General features: G+C 37.9%; 1 protein-coding gene across 5 annotated transcripts in view; it reads left to right on the forward strand.

The window, feature by feature from the left end:
• Positions 1–15,919, forward strand: part of LOC311078396 (uncharacterized protein) — a 28,104-nt gene extending 12,185 nt beyond the window's left edge. Inside the window, exons 2-4 of one of the 5 annotated variants that reach the window (XM_084107162.1) lie at positions 7,970–9,317; positions 15,183–15,279; positions 15,557–15,919. In XM_084107162.1, coding sequence (XP_083963288.1) covers positions 7,975–9,317; positions 15,183–15,252 — 1,413 coding nt within the window. In that variant the 5' untranslated portion in view covers positions 7,970–7,974 and the 3' untranslated portion in view covers positions 15,253–15,279; positions 15,557–15,919. Of the gene's footprint in view, positions 1–7,969; positions 9,318–9,443; positions 10,873–15,182; positions 15,280–15,556 lie in introns of those variants that run through there. The other 4 variants (XM_084107163.1, XM_084107160.1, XM_084107161.1 and 1 more) reach the window with 4 other exon arrangements.
• Positions 15,920–16,793: the final 874 nt, after the last annotated feature.

Raw genomic sequence — 16,793 nt, forward strand, 5'->3', positions numbered from 1 at the left:
ATCGCGTTTGAATGTATCATATTTTGGATGAAAGCAAAACGCACCAAACGGCTTCATGTTTTTATTATTATCTCATTTCATATCATCATAACGGATGGAAACATTTGAAGTAATATGATAATCAATATATTTTTCTCTAGCTTCTTTTGGAAGATTTATAGGCTGCTATAGGTTATTTATTGTTATTATTATTTTATCCGCACTGCGCATATACCTTATGCCTACAAGGCACAACAAACCTGGTGTTCATTATATTATATATCGTTGGAAACGTGTGTGTGTGTGTGTATTCTGTGAATTTTAAAAAGCAATTTTAACCAGAAAAATCTAATATTTATTTCCAAAATCGTGCAGGCCTTTCTCTTGATATCAGTATGTTCACTTTTTTTTTTTTCAGGTCCCAGATGCCACTGAGGACTTCAACATTCACATGAGTCTCAGTACGTGAACATGGTAAAGTGAAAATCTTGGAAATGAAAGGTATGTACAATGTTTTTAGGAATGGCACAAAGGTCTCTGTCTTTGAAGTGCTTTTTTGGCATTTGTTGTGTATCTTTGGATTATGTTGTGTTGTAAATAAATCCAAACAATTTAAAAGCCATTATTTTTTAAATCTCCTCATTTACAGTATTGTGCAAGGTTGCTCAGAATGATAGGGGCCTGATAGCTCCTAATAGGGCCGTTAGGGGAGGTTCTTTGTCTTTCTCAGGTGAGAAAAGCTTACATATTAATGAGCTCTCGCATAAGGCTTTTTCACACAAAACACGTCGTAAAATTTTTAAATCAATATATTGTCTTATCTGAATGAGCAGTCAGGGTGATTTTCACATAGTTTTGCAGCAAATATTCTAGGCTACGTCATACAATTTTCAAAAGTCTTGTGAAGAAATAATCAGTATGGGTTTCATGGCCTTATTTCAGTGAGAATTTTTTTTTGTATTTTCAAAAACCACGCATAAATGTCATTATCTCAAAACTACAAACTTTTACATACATGCTGCTGATATATTATTGTAGCAGAGTTTGTGCTGAATACAGTGTAATTAGACTTTAGCCATGAAAATGTCACAAGTAACAGAAATAACCAGAAATGTCAGAGCATGTCAGAACACCTCCAGGGCCCAGAAAACAGCTCAGACCTCAGAGGGTTAAAGTTACTGTACTCTGCCCTTGTATTGTCAGCAAAAAGTGAGAAGTCATGCCAAGGCAAAAGGCAGTAACTTCCACATTATCAATATTTGGTTGCTGATCACCATTAACAAAATCATTATAGTAACACCTGTATAAAATTTAGTGATCATGGCATTTATTTTGTATGATTTACAATTATTTATAGCAATCTACTTATTGCTAGCATGGGCTTTGGTTGCATTCTGATGGCATTATTAATACATTTGACATGACAAAATACCTCCATAGATATTAGTCGAGCATTGGCTCGACCGTGTTTAGGGCGGGGCTGAAGGCGCCAGCGAAGTTTTGGCACTCTGCCAGCTAGATGCATGAGTGTTTCAACCAGGTCCTGTACCCGAACTGAGTGAGGCGGGGCTTTAATTCTTGGTTGTATTCATCTGATACGGCAATGTGTAACTTTTTTCTGTCAACTCTGCATAATCCTTCGCGATCGATATCGCACGTTTGTCGACGGCGGGTTCAGACCATACCAAATGTTCTGACCGCAACTGTGCAGGACAAAGCTCTGAGGACATCAGAAGTTAGAGGGACTGATAAGCGTACAATCTGGTAGGTAGCATTATCTGATAGAACACCGGCACAGTAACTTCATATTGACGCGCGTCTAAACAAAGGCAGAGTACCGTAACTCCATTTCGAGCGTTCCAAAACAAAGCCAAAGAGCGGTAACTGATGTTACGGTGTTCTGCCTTTGTTTCTCATGGGCTTTTGGAAGTTACTGTTAAGACAATTCATTATTTTCTAGAAAAAACAACAGAATTGATTCAAGATACTTATCCACATGATAAAGGAGGTCTTGAATGTGCCAAAAATATAAATAACTCATTTTCGACCAAAAACGAAGTTACGGTCTTTTGCCTTTGCACGGCAGAACTCCACACAGATCTTCTCTAGATCAGTCAGGTTTCTGGGCTGTCGCTGAGAAACATGGAGTTTGGAGTTTGAGCTCCCTCCAAAGATTCTCTATTGGGTTTAGGTCTGGAGACTGGCTAGGCCACGCCAGAACCTTGATCTGCTTCTTACAGAGCCACTCCTTGGTTATCCTGGCTGTGTGCTTCGGGTCATTGTCATGTTGGAAGACCCAGCCTCGACCCATCTTCAATGCTCTAACTGAGGGAAGGAGGTTGTTCCCCATAATCTCGCAATACATGGCCCCGGTCATCCTCTCCTTAATACAGTGCAGTCGCCCTGTCCCATGTGCAGAAAAACACCCCCAAAGCATGATGCTACCACCTCCATGCTTCACAGTAGGGATGGTGTTCTTGGGATGGTACTCATCATTCGTCTTCCTCCAAACACGTTTAGTGGAATTATGACCAAAAAGTTATATTTTATCTCATCTGACCACATGACTTTCTCCCATGACTCCTCTGGATCATCCAAATGGTCATTGGCAAACTTAAGACGGGCCTTGACATGTGCTGGTTTAAGCAGGGGAACCTTCCGTGCCATGCATGATTTCAAAACCATGACGTCTTAGTGTATTACCAACAGTAACCTTGGAAACGGTGGTCCCAGCTCATTTCAGGTCATTGACCAGCTCCTCCCGTGTAGTTCTGGGCTGATTTCTCACCTTTCTTAGGATCATTGAGACCCCACGAGGTGAGATCTTGCATGGAGCCCCAGTCCGAGGGAGATTGACAGTCATGTTTAGCTTCTTCCATTTTCTAATGATTGATCCAACAGTGGACCTTTTTTCACCAAGCTGCTTGGCAATTTCCCCGTAGCCCTTTCCAGCCTTGTGGAGGTGTACAATTTTGTCTCTAGTGTCTGTGGACAGCTCTTTGGTCTTGGCCATGTTAGTAGTTTAATTCTTACTGATTGTATGCGGTGGACGGGTGTCTTTATGCAGCTAACGACCTTAAACAGTTGCATCTAATTTAGGATAATAAATGGAGTGGAGGTGGACATTTTAAAGGCAGACTAACAGGTCTTGAGGGTCAGAATTCTAGCTGATAGTCAGGTGTTCAAATACTTATTTGCAGCTGTATCATACAAATAAATAGTTAAAAAATCATATATTGTGATTTCTGGATTTTTTTTTTTTTAGATTATGTCTCTCACAGTGGACATGCACCTACGATGACAATTTCAGACCCCTCCATGATTTCCAAGTGGGAGAACTTGCAAAATAGCAGGGTGTTCAAATACTTATTTTCCTCACTGTATGTTTTAACATGTTGAAGACCTTTCTCAAACACAAAACATGTCCCTATTTCATTTCTGGAAGCCGGGCTGAATGAGCGAGCACTGTTACTGCATTCAGATATCAAATACAGACATTAGAGAATACATGAAAAGAACATTTCAGTAATCACACTAGTAACTTCTATAACAAAATCCTCACAGAAGTCATTCAACTCTTTTGATATTTAGAAGGAAAAAATAATGATTAATACCTTGATTATAATCACTCATTACATATACATTGAAGCAGCAGTGGATTCCCACCCCACCCCCCCCCCCCCCCCCCCCCACTGATGTTCACTTTCTGAAGCTGTAGGGATGTTTTCTTGTCACAAAAATAATGTGAAACACATTCGTTGGTTATATCATTTTAAATCAATTTTAAAAATAATTTAAGTTTATTTTACTCACTTTAAGCATTATCGTATCGCATATCAGATATCGCATTTTTCTTCAATATCGTGCAGCCCTAGTTTTAGGAAATGCTCTGTTTTTAAAAGGAGGAAAATCATGTCAGGAGTAACAAGGTTTAGTGAAACATGACACAGATAATGCTAATAAAATAGTTAATTTAAATCTAGTTAAAGCTGCGGTCACTCAACACTTTGAGCATGTGAAGTTTCTACACACACTGCAACAGTCATGAAATGACGTCACATTCTGCGGCAGCTTTTTTACAGATAAAAGTTCAACATATAACAAATAATAATAATTCAAAAATTTAAAAAATAAACAATCCACTCCACTTGAATGCTAAACGTTTGTGTTATTTCTCACAGGGTAATTCACTTGAGCTTGTGCTTCTGGTGTCCCACTTTCACATGCGCATGAATGGAAGTCAGTGGAAGGAAAAGTCTAGTGTGAACGGCCATTAATAATTCAAAAGTTTTAGTAAAATAAATATCAATCTCAAAGTTGGTGTTAAAATATGCCAGTATTGTATATTTTAATGTTAACCCTTTCGTGTCTGAGGTGTTTTCTGGCCCTGGAGGTGTTCTGACATGCTGTCTGAAGTTTAAAATCATTGGTTACCCGTAAGCCAATCACATAACGTTTGGTTATGGCGTGTGTTATGCGCATGCTCAGCCGCATCTAACTTCCACTGTAAACACATGTATGATGCGAAAACAAAACCATCGAGCGAAATATCGGAGTGAACATGGCTGTCAACGACTTTTGCAGATTATGTGAAGTAAAAATCTACGCATCCACGGTACAATCAGCGTCTACGTCACGGCTCTCAGCCTGCCCTCTGTTCGTTGATTGGCCCGGCTGTTTTCAGGCCGGAGGAAAACGGAAAGCTATTACGCTGTCTCAGACTGAGTACAGAAGCGAAATGAAATTGAGCGGAAGTAAGAAGTCTGACGTAGTCAGGCTAGACATTTTCATGGCTAAAGTCTGATTACACTGTATTCACAAACTCTGCTACAATAATATATCAGCAGCATGTATGTAAAAGTTTGTAGTTTTGAGATAATTACATTTTATGCGTGGTTTGTGAAAATACAAAAAAAATAAAAATTGTCACTGAAATAAGGCCATGAAACCCATACTGATTATATATTTGCTCCAAAACTATGTGGAAATCACCCTGACTGCTCATTCAGATAAGACAATATATTGATTTAAAATTTATAAGACGTGTTTTGTGTAAGAAAGCTTTATGCAAAGAGGCGTAACACATCCTGAATATGTATGGCTTTCACACCTGAGAAAGACAAAGACCCTCCCCTAATGGCCCTATTAGGCAGTAGCACCTCAATGCAGTCCACAAGATCCAGGGGGCGGGGTTGGATCCACATCTAAGAGGTGGAGATTGGTAGGTTTAGGGATCAGGGGGTGGAGATGGGTAGGTTTAGGTATATGTAAGGTGGAAGGAGTTGGATCTGGATCCAACTCCTCCCCCTGGATTTTGTGTTCTGCTGTGAGGACCATCTCCTATTAGGAGCTATCAGGCCCTGTCGTTCTGAGCAACCTTGCACAAAGAATAAGGAGATTTAAAAAAGAATGGCTTTTTGATTGTTTGGATTTATTTACAACACAATATAATCCAAAGATACACAACAAATGACAAAAAAGCACATTATTGAAAACAATGATCCAAAGACAGAGACCTTTGTGCCATTCCTAAAAACATTGTACATACCTTTCATTTCCAAGGTGTTTGATTTTCACTTTACCATGTTCATATACAGAGACTCATGTGAATGTTGAAGTCAGCAGGACTCAGGGCATCTGGGCCCTGTAAAAAAACAAAAAACAAAACAAAACTGTGAACATACTGATATCAAGAGAAACTATAGGGCTGCACGATTTTGGGAATAGATTTTTAGATATTTCTGGTTAAAATTGCTTTTTAAAATTCACAGAATACACACTCACACACACACACAAATGTTTCCAACAATATATAATAAACACCAGGTTTGTTGTGCATTGTAGGCATAGGCTACGCGCAGTGCTGCATAAAATAATAATAACAATAACCTATAGCAGCCTATAAATCTTCCAAAAGATTTTAGTAACAACTACGCTAGAGAAAAATATATTGATTATCATATGTTACTTCAAATGTTTCCATTCGTTATGACGATATGAAATGAGATTAGAATAAAAACATGAAGCCTATTGTTTGGTTCATTTTGCTTTTCAAACGCAGAGCTTGCTCCAAAATATGATACATTCAAACGCAGAGCGCGCTCCAAAATATGATACATTCTGTTACGAACTTTTAGAGTCTAGGGAATGTACCGTAACATTTATATATTAAAGGTGGTATCAGTGATTTCAGGCCCAAAAATATTTTTATCACATTCATCTTATCTTTCCTAACGATCCGCTAGCTACCCGCCCCATAAGAATGCCATCAAAAAAACGTGTCTCTGTAGGCAGCCTAGGCTCTGAGATCTGCACACAAAAACAAATGGTTTAGCCAAACACTCAAAACCAAAACAAATAGTGTTCCAACCAATCACCGACAGGGGGAGGGTGTTGTGAGGTTTTGAGCCAGCTTTTTCTTCAGTTCTGACTTCGCGTGCAGCCGTGCACAAGCACAAAACCTCACAACACCCTCCCCCTGTCGGTGATTGGTTGGAACACTGTTTGGCTAAACCATTTGTTTTTGTGTGCAGATCTCAGATCCTAGGCTGCCTACAGAGACGCGTTTTTTTGATGGCATGCTTATGGGGCAGGCAGCTAGCGGATCGTTAGGAAAGATTAGATAAATGTGATAAAAATATTTTTGGGCTTGAAATCACTGATACCACTTGAAAACAAAACACGCGTGGAGCGTAACAATTCAAACGCAGAGCGCGCTCCAAAATATGATTCATTCAAACGCAGAGCGTGCTCCAAAATATGATACATTCAAACGCAGAGCGTGCTCCAAAATATGGTGCATTCAAACGCAGAGCGTGCTCCAAAATATGAAACATTATGGTTACCATATCATACATATCTACGTTTGAGCAGATATTCACAAACACAGTAACAGTAAACATGGGTCTAAATAAGATAATATTTACCATACATCTAAAAACAGTTCAACTGCATTGTGAAGTTTATGCAACAATAACATAAACTAATAAGTAAGAATTTCTTACCTTACATCTTTCTTGTCTTCAAATCGCGTTCTTCTTCTTCTGAGGTAAATCCAATGTAAGCTCACAGTGTGTCTTCCAAAATCGACGAAAAGCAGAGACTTGTGAAGTTTGTTGGTGCTTTGTTTTTGAGGTAATGAGTGCGTTCGCGTTCCATGTGGAGATTTGCATGTGAATTGCGCTTTACTAGAATTTGCATACTCTTTTGCGCGCGTGGCCATGGTCAAATAAAAATAAATAAAAATAAAAATAATGAGCAAGCGTTTGAGAAGCTGGACATCTTGTTGGTTTTATACAAATTACTTAAGCAGAGAATATTTGTTTTCAGTTTGAATCCGATCATTTAAAAGTACACACTTAAATGTTTATAAAGGTATATGGCTCATAAATGTGTGACAAGTATTCGCTGAGTTTTGTTTCAGTTTATAGACGTGCTCAAGAAAAAAAAGTTCACCGCGAGAGGCAGAACGCACACCCTGTGTATTTTCTTTATTTTACAAAAGCACAATGTTTTGATTTGATTGTAAGTGGACACATACAAAAGTAGAAATATCACAGATTCTTTTTTCATATTTCTTTTTTCTGTATGACCATAAATGATAGAGTAATTTAAGTTTATAGTGCTACAATGTGGAGAAAATCCAGCAAAACGCGCCGGCGCGTTTGCCGACCTCAGAGGGTTAATATTATGTTAGATAATTGTCATTGATCAAATATATTTAATAGGTCTTGCTAAATAAACATGGGATTTGTGCCTATAATGTTTTAAAAATAATAATTGGAAGATAAATTTACCCCATTCATGAAAAGTTTCAAGAAAATATAATACATTTATAAAAAGGCATCAAATTATCATAATATTTTATAACAGTTGTCTACTTTCTACTATTACATCAGGGCTCACTTTCGTGTCCTTTCACATTATATTTCTCTTTTAATTATGTTAATGTACTGAAAATGAAATTTAAATTTTTTTTCTTTGATGTCAGACCTGATGGAAGAGAGCGAGGAGAGTGAAGAACTGGGTGAAGTGAAGGAGGAGAGTGAAGAACTGAGTGAAGTGAAGGAGGAGAGTGAAGAACTGAGAGAAGTGAAGGAGGAGAGCGAAGAACTGAGTGAAGTGAAGGAGGAGAGTGAAGAACTGAGTGAAGTGGAGGAGGAGAGTGAAGAACTGAGTGAAGTGAAGGAGGAGAGAGAAGAACTGAGTGAAGTGGAGGAGGGACATCATGTTAAACCTGGAGAAAAACCTTTGAGTCGCTCAAAGACTAAAAATACATTTTTAAAGAAAAGAAGGGCCAATAAATCTTTCACCTGCATTCAGTGTGGAAAGAGTTTATCAAGCAAACAAAGTCTTGAGATTCACATGAGGATCCACACTGGAGAGAAGCCGTTCACATGTGATCAGTGTGGGAAGAGTTTCACACAATCATCAAACCTTGATGTTCACATGATGAGCCACACCGGAGAGAGACCGTTCACATGTGATCAATGCGGGAAGAGTTTCACAACCAAACAGACTCTTGATGTTCACATGAGAGTTCACACTGATGAGAAGCCATTTAAGTGTGATCAATGTGGGAAAGATTTCAGTCAATCTTCACACCATAAATTACACATGAGGATCCACACCGGAGAGAAGCTATTCATGTGTGATCAGTGTGAAAAGAGTTTATCAACCAAACAAAGTCTTGAGATTCACATGAGGATCCACACCGGAGAGAAGCCGTACACATGTGATCAATGCGGCAAAACATTTCTTAGTGCATCACACCTGAAGACACACCTGACAGTTCATACGAAGGAGAAGCCGCATTCATGTTCTGTGTGTGGAAAGAGTTTTTCACAGCGGGGTAATTTACATAAACATGAGAAAATTCACACTGGTGTGAGAGAGTACATGTGCTTTGAGTGTGGGAAGACTTTTATTACAGCGGACAGTTTAAAAGAGCACCAGAGAATTCACACTGGAGAAAAACCTTACAAGTGTTCACACTGTGACAAGAGATTCAGTCAGCCAGCACATCTGAAAACACATGAGAGGATCCACACGGGAGAAAAACCTTACAAGTGTTCACACTGTGACAAGAGATTCAGTGTGTCATCACATCTGAAAACACATGAGAGGATCCACACTGGAGAAAAACCTTACAAGTGTTCACACTGTGACAAGAGATTCATTCAGTTAGCATCTCTGAAAACACATGAGAGGATCCACACTGGAGAGAAGCAATTCACGTGTGATCAGTGTGGGAAGAGTTTCTCTGTTAAAACTCACCTGAAGCGACACATGAGGATCCATGCAGTGGAGAAACCACATCACCGCAGTCAGAGATCACGGTAGGGGTAGTGTATGGTATTGACCAAATGTGATATTGTGATATCGATATTAATTTTTATATTTTTAATATGATAATAATATTAATGTAGGATTGAGTGTGAAACAAACACAAATTAATCTTCCAGGTGAATTGTTCAAACATAATTTCTCACAGAACTGAACATTCCAGACACCAAATCACCAACCCCAGAGCCATAAAAGAAGGCTCCAGCCAGCCAGTCTCCGCTGACCAACGAAAACCCCCAGCTAAGAACTTTATGGCCATGCAAGCTTCAAAGAAGATGAGCCCAACTAAAGGAAGAACTGGTCAATGTGAGATAGCTTGGAAAAGAATGATTGGCTCAGAGATAGCACAATTCAGCCCGATCAAGATAATTCAGCAGAAGCTGCTCGAGCCCCAACATTCCAGACCCCCTCCTCCTTAAGGACCTCTGAACGAACAAACAGAGTTCTTTCTCTCTCTAAACCAGAAAACTGAGATTCTTCCTACAGTATACGTAAAACTCATTCAAGAACAATTTTCAATGGACTTAAATTATCATACATCATTCTAGGTGTTTCTACAATACATGTGTCCATTTAATATGCTTTAATCCCATATAATTAATTTAATTGTTATAACTGTTAGATGTTTGAATGAAAGTGTGTTGTGTTTCATATCAATATGATCGTATGCTCATGATTCAAAAGATGGCTTGATTGAAATCTGTGTAAAATGTTCGTATTCTTATAATAGTAATAATGTCTAAACTGTAGCCTCTGTTCTCTCTGCTAGTAAGGAGATCCCAGATAACGCATGATTTATGACTTTGCAAACAAAGCCAGTGTCTAATTGGTCCGATCTCTTCAGGAGGGGGGACAAACTTTGAGTTTAAAAATCTTAGACAGAAACAAAGCTCTCTCTCTCTGCTCTCGCTCTCTCAGACTAGGAACCATGTAAACGCGCAGACGAAATAACCCAAATCAAGATCTGAAGAACATGGGTTAAACAGCTTCATTCAAGCCATCATCTACTCCTCTCAATTTCCTTTCTTTTCTTAGTTTCCTTTCTTTTCCGTTGTGAGTCTCGGTTCTAAGTTAAGTTTTGCGACAATATTTCGAGCCACGTTTCTTCTGCAAAGCCAGCTTCAAACAAAGACTTTCATTCCGGCAGCACGCCACGTGACTGACCACGTGACCCAGACATCAGGCACGAGGAGACCAGCGAACGGACCGGGAAAACCCCTTTCATGCAACCAAAGGGAATCCCCAAAAGCAAAGACAAGCAAGTACTGCCTCCAGACTCTTAACCTGAACTGGTGTATTTGATACAGATTTAATAACCTAGGAAACGATAAAAGGGTTAAACTAATGATTGATGGTTCATTCAGGTTGTGTCTTATAAGTGCATAGAAACTTGGGATTACATCATCTCACTCTTAAACTCACTCTTAAAACTTAATCTTTCCTTACTCTTTTCTTTCTGCAACGCGTATGAATGTGTATGTGTGTGTTTGTGTTAGATATTAGTTTTATGTGTTAGAATAATCAATAAAGTCTTGTTTGTATTTTAAAGAAAAATATTACTTGTGTTATTGTGCTTACAAAATTTAATGTCTTAAACTTCTGATCTAAGTTACCTTGCTAACTATATAGTGTTTCACTATAGTTCGGATATTTATATCCGTTGCAGAGTTGATAGTTGCAGCCAGTTCAAATGAACCGCGAACGAGTCATTTGCTCGGTTGTAACAAGTGACTCTTTTGAATTCCCTATAAATTAATTAATAATTCCTTTGAGCTAAATTGTAATCACTACAAATTACAAATATCTTACATTAAAATTATAATAAAATATATTATATATAATATTAAATAATATTGAATATGTAAAATTACAAAAGTTATGGGAAAACGCATCAAAATAGATTCATAACAAATAAAATAAGTTTTCTTACAACACAAGGTTTATTTCAACTGACAGTCATGGACTGGTACAACATGAATAAATACATAATAACCATGTCTACAGAACAGGACATGTTTTACTGGTTGTATGCACACTACAGTATAAAAACTATAAATAAAGAGCAAGTCAGGGCCCTTAAACAACCGTGTAACCTTTAGAAGGCAATTTGCACTTTCCCCGGCAATTCACAGGTAGAGGTTTGGCCGTATGGAAGGGGCTGTTTACACCTGGCCACTTCACGCGTTTTCTGTGAAGGGATAGCTATCCGATCGTGAAAAGACCAGGTGTAAGTGCCCTCCGAAACACATTCGAGGCGGATTTGAATGCGATCCACTCACACCACTTCAGGAGGAGGTCTGGGCCGCATTCCAGATGAAACTGGACAAGTGTAAATGCATCTGGTTGTTGATGGCGATTAGCCTTGGAGCGAGTAGCGACTCGAGAGTCATATTGAGAGAAACAAAGTGTATCCCCTGTTCTTTCTGACCACTGTGGGAAATCTGTAGCATGAAAAGTTAACACTCTCCAAGCAACAATTTTTTAAGAGGTGCATGTCGGACGGGACGCATATCGGGCAACTTGATATTGCGATAACGATATTGAGTCCATATATCGTGCACCCCTAGATCATGGCGAGTAGTTTATTTTAACTCTCTGAGGTCGGCAAACGCGCCGGCGCATTTTGCTGGATTTTCTTCACATTGTAGCACTATAAACTTAAATTACTCCGTCATTTATGGTCATACAGAAAAAAGAAATATAAAAAAGAATCTGTGATATTTTTACTTTTGTATGTGTCCACTTACAATCAAATCAAAACATTGAGCTTTTGTAAAATAAAGAAAATAAACAGGGTGTGCGTTCTGCCTCTCCGTCGCGGTGAACTTTTTTTTTTCTTGAGCACGTCTATAAACTGAAACAGAACTCAGCAAATACTTGTCACACATTTATGAGACATATATCTTTATAAACATTTAAGTGTGTACTTTTAAATGATCGGATTCAAACTGAAAACAAATATTCTCTGTTTAAGTAATTTGTATAAAACCAACAAGCTGTCCAGCTTCTCAAACGCTTCCTAATTATTTTTAAAGCGCAAAAGAGATTCACATGCAAATCTCCACATGGAACGCGATCGCGCTCATTACCTCAAAAACAAAACACCAAAACACTTCACAAGTCTCTGCTTTTCGTCGAGTTTGAAAGACGCGCCGTGAGCTTACATTGGATTTACCTCAGAAGAAGAAGAATGCGATTTGAAGACAAGAAAGATGTAAGGTAAGAAATTCTTACATATTAGTTTGTTATTGTTGCATAAACTTCACATTGCAGTTGAACTGTTGCTAGATATATGGTGAATATTATAATATTTAGACCCGTGTTTACTGTTACTGTGTTTGTGGATATCTGCTCAAATGTAGATATGTATATGGTAACCATAATGTTTTATATTTGAGCGTGATCGCGTTTTAATGCATCATATTTTGGATCGTAATCGCGTTTGAAAAGCACCAAACGGCTTCATGTTTTTACTATTATCTCATTTCATATCATCATAACGAATGGAAACATTGAAGTAACATGATAATCAATATATTTTTCTCTAGCTTAGTTGTTACTGAAATATTTTGGAAGATTTATAGGCTGATATGGTTATTGTTATTATTATTTTATGCAGCACTGTGCATAGCCAATGCCTACAAGGCACAACAAACCTGATGTTCATTATATTATATATTGTTGGAAACATTTATGTGTGTGTGTATGTGTGTATTCTAAGGGTGTCACGATTCTCCAAATCCTCGATTCGATTACATTTTTGATTCTAAAGTCACGGTTCGATTCGATTCTCGATTTAAAAAAAATAAAAATTGAAAGCACAAGCTATGCCATTTTTAGACTTTTATGCAATATAATAATATCTGACCTTTGTTCGCAATGTACCACACACTACATTGTCAAATTTAAAACGTTTATTAACAACATAATGTAACAATAACTTATATCTTAAGTCAATTGGAAACTTAAACAATATAACCTATTACCTACTATAGTCCCGGGGCTCCCTGGACTCCTCAGAGCAGTCACAGGCGAATAGCACGGTGTTTTAAATTGGGTTCCCACAGCGTTTGCATCGCAGTACGAGAGAACGTTCTCGTGAGGGAACGTACTTGGTTACTTGCGTAACCTCGGTTCCCTTAGAGATAAGGGAACGAGTACTGCGTTGCCTTGCCGTGCTATTTCGCTCATATCAGGTACTTCGCTTGAGTCGATTTAAACCTAAAGTCCTTTGGCGAGTTTTCTCTAAATGTATACACTTCAGCCGCGTCCAAATTGGTGCGCTCGAGGTTGGCAGGGCGCCAAGCGCTCCCGTTGGACCGCACGCCACTGCTAACTTGCCATAGGTTCGTGCAGTTGCCGCAGCACAGGCAAACAGCTCGCTCAGACGAGCTATGATGCTCTCGCTGTGCAGCTGCAATGCGTTTTAAAATAAAGGCTTCAATATTCTCGAGAAAAGGAGTTTTACCTATTACAGGCAAGCCGAGCTGGCGTGACATATGGGGCGTGGCAGCATCGACGATTCCATTTTTTGATTCGATGATCGAGATTGAGCATTAATTTCGATCGATTTCGATTTAAAATCGAAATCGTGACACCCTTAGTGTATTCTGTGAATTTTAAAAAGCAATTTTAACCAGAAAAATCTAAAATTTATTCCCAAAATCGTGCAGGCCTATAGTTTCTCTTGATATCAGAATGTTCACTTTTTTTTTTTTTCAGGGCCCAGATGCCACTCCTGCTGACTTCAACATTCACATGAGTCTCTGTACATGAACATGGTAAAGTGAAAATCAAACACCTTGGAAATGAAAGGTATGTACAATGTTTTTAGGAATGGCACAAAGGTCTCTGTCTTTGGATAATTGTTTTCAATGAATTCTTTTTTGTCATTTGTTTTGTATCTTTGGATTATGTTGTGTTGTAAATAAATCCAAAAAATCTAAAAGCCATTCTTTTTTAAATCTCCTCATTCTTTGTGCAAGGGTCTTTGTCTTTCTCAGGTGTGAAAAGCTTACATATTAATGAGCTCCCGCATAAAGCTTTTTCACACAAAACATGTCGTAAATTTTTTAAATCAATATATTGTCTTATCTGAATGAGCAGTCAGGGTGATTTTCACATAGTTTTAGAGCAAATATTCTAGGCTACATCATACAATTTTCAAAAGTCTTGTGAAGAAATAATCAGTATGGGTTTCATGACCTTATTTCAGTGAGAATTTTTTTTGTATTTTCACAAACCACGCATAAATGTCATTATCTCAAAACAACAAACTTTTACACACATGCTGCTGATATATTATTGTAGCAGAGTTTGTGCTGAATACAGTGTAATTAGACTTTAGCCATGAAAATGTCACAAGTAACAGAAATAAGCACAAATGTCAGAGCATTATTAACAATTTATTAACAATTCATATTCATATTCATATTAACAACATTTCATTTACATTAAGAGTTGACCATTTGGGTTGAACACATCCTGAACAAATGGTAATCAATTGTAGAATGGGAATGGGTTTAGGACATAGAGAATCTTCTCAGAAATTGGGGTGTCTCAACTTCATTAACATACAGACCACAGCTGTTACAATAAGAGCAACTTCATTTACATTAAGAGTTGTAAACTGTAACAGGATAAAAGGTTTGAGATTTGGATGTTCTGGGTTCATTCTGACGCCGGTGAACCCAAGGTGCTTTGTGTACCTTGCCACTGCTAAGCTGTAATAAACTTCATTTTTGAGATCTTCGACGTCCACATCATTTTTTCTTACAATGCGATTAGCCTTAGTACTTAAAATATTGATTATTCATCTCGTATCATGTCTGTAATAAATTAAACTTGTTTGTTTTTAGCAGAACTGCCAGAAAGCATCTGGAAGGAGAGGACAGAGAGAACGCCAGTGATCCAGAACCTGCAGAATGAAACATCATGATACTGAAAAACAAAGAGGTTGGTGTTTATTCTTGATTCCTCATTCATTCTTCATGATGAAGAACATGCTGATGCTCACCAGATTTACATTGTTTCATGACCAAACTAGTGTTTTATAACACAAATCATCTTCATGACATTAAAATAGATCATAATCGTGCACATCAGTTGTCCACCAGATTTGATGGGATTAAAATGACTATTGAACTCATCAGTGATCTTGACTTTGAGCTTCACTTTTCATTTCACATTTGCCTCTCATTTGAAATCTCACTTGATTTAATGTTTCTTTTAGACCTGATGGACGTGAACGAGAAAGCAAAAACAGAAGCCTAAAAAACTCTTCACATGTAAATCAATTCTGAAGGTTCACATGAGGATCCACAACGGAGAGAAACTTTACACACGTGATCAATGCGGGAAGAGTTTCACTCTGGCCTTCGTTCTGAAATCACTTCTGCCTTCTCATTCAGAAGAAGAGCACCAGAAAAATTACACCGGAAAAAACACTTTCATATTCAGGAGCTGAAGAAGAGGCTGTAAAACTTTTAACAGAGACATGAATCTGATATTAATTGTAACTCGTCTCATTAGTTTTAATTTTTATACATTTTTGTACTTGATGTAATGATTGATTAAACTTATAATTTTATCAACAGCTTGTTGTTATTGTCCAATTTTATTGTCTGCTGATTCTTCTTGTTTCAGGAATAATTCCATAATTTTTAGTTCTGAAAGCCAAGTATTACGTTTTCTCCTGGGGCTTCCCAGCAAACACAGAACAGACCCCATAATGGTAGTATTTGGTTCCTGTTTAGTTATTGTTTTGGGAACTAAATAATAATGTTCTAGGAATGTTCTTTTATTTATTTTTTGCAACAATAACATAATGTTCCCAAAACGTTGCAGGATAGTTATTTTTAACAACATAGACATTTTTAATATTAACATAGAAATAGTTACCAAATATAGAACGTTACCCAATGGTTATTGTTAATATAAATATGTAAACTAACTTTCCAATTAAAACACGCAGATGTTCTTGTATACTGACCTGCACAGAGCTCTGAAACTAGTTTATGCAGTATTTAATAAAATGTAGCTATTAGATAAATCTAAACAACCCTGGGTTTTAGGTACTATGAAAGTAGCTTGGTTTTAATCGGTGTTCGTCGCCATGGTATCTCACACTGCACGGCTAACCTGCTCCGGGGCAAGTTATGTTCTGGATTCAAGATCTCAGACGAAAGTTTGACCAATCAGCTGTGAGCAAAGAAACACATAGGTGACGTAACTTATTCCAAAGTGTCTGTTCTCTGTTGCAATGGCTTCACCTTTTCTCCCAAATCCTCTGGACATCTCCGCGCAAATTGTTAGACGAGCACTTCGTAGAGAAAGAGTTTTTAGGGACAGACAAAATCCATTTGACTTTCCTGATACTTACTTGTATGAAAGATACAGATTTTCCGCGGAAGGAATGTCTTATCTTTGTGAACTTCTTGAGCCGCACATAACAAATGTGACTCGTCAAA

This window comes from Abramis brama (genome assembly GCF_963993115.1).
Source record: "Abramis brama genome assembly, chromosome: 1".
Classification (NCBI taxonomy): domain Eukaryota; kingdom Metazoa; phylum Chordata; class Actinopteri; order Cypriniformes; family Leuciscidae; genus Abramis; species Abramis brama.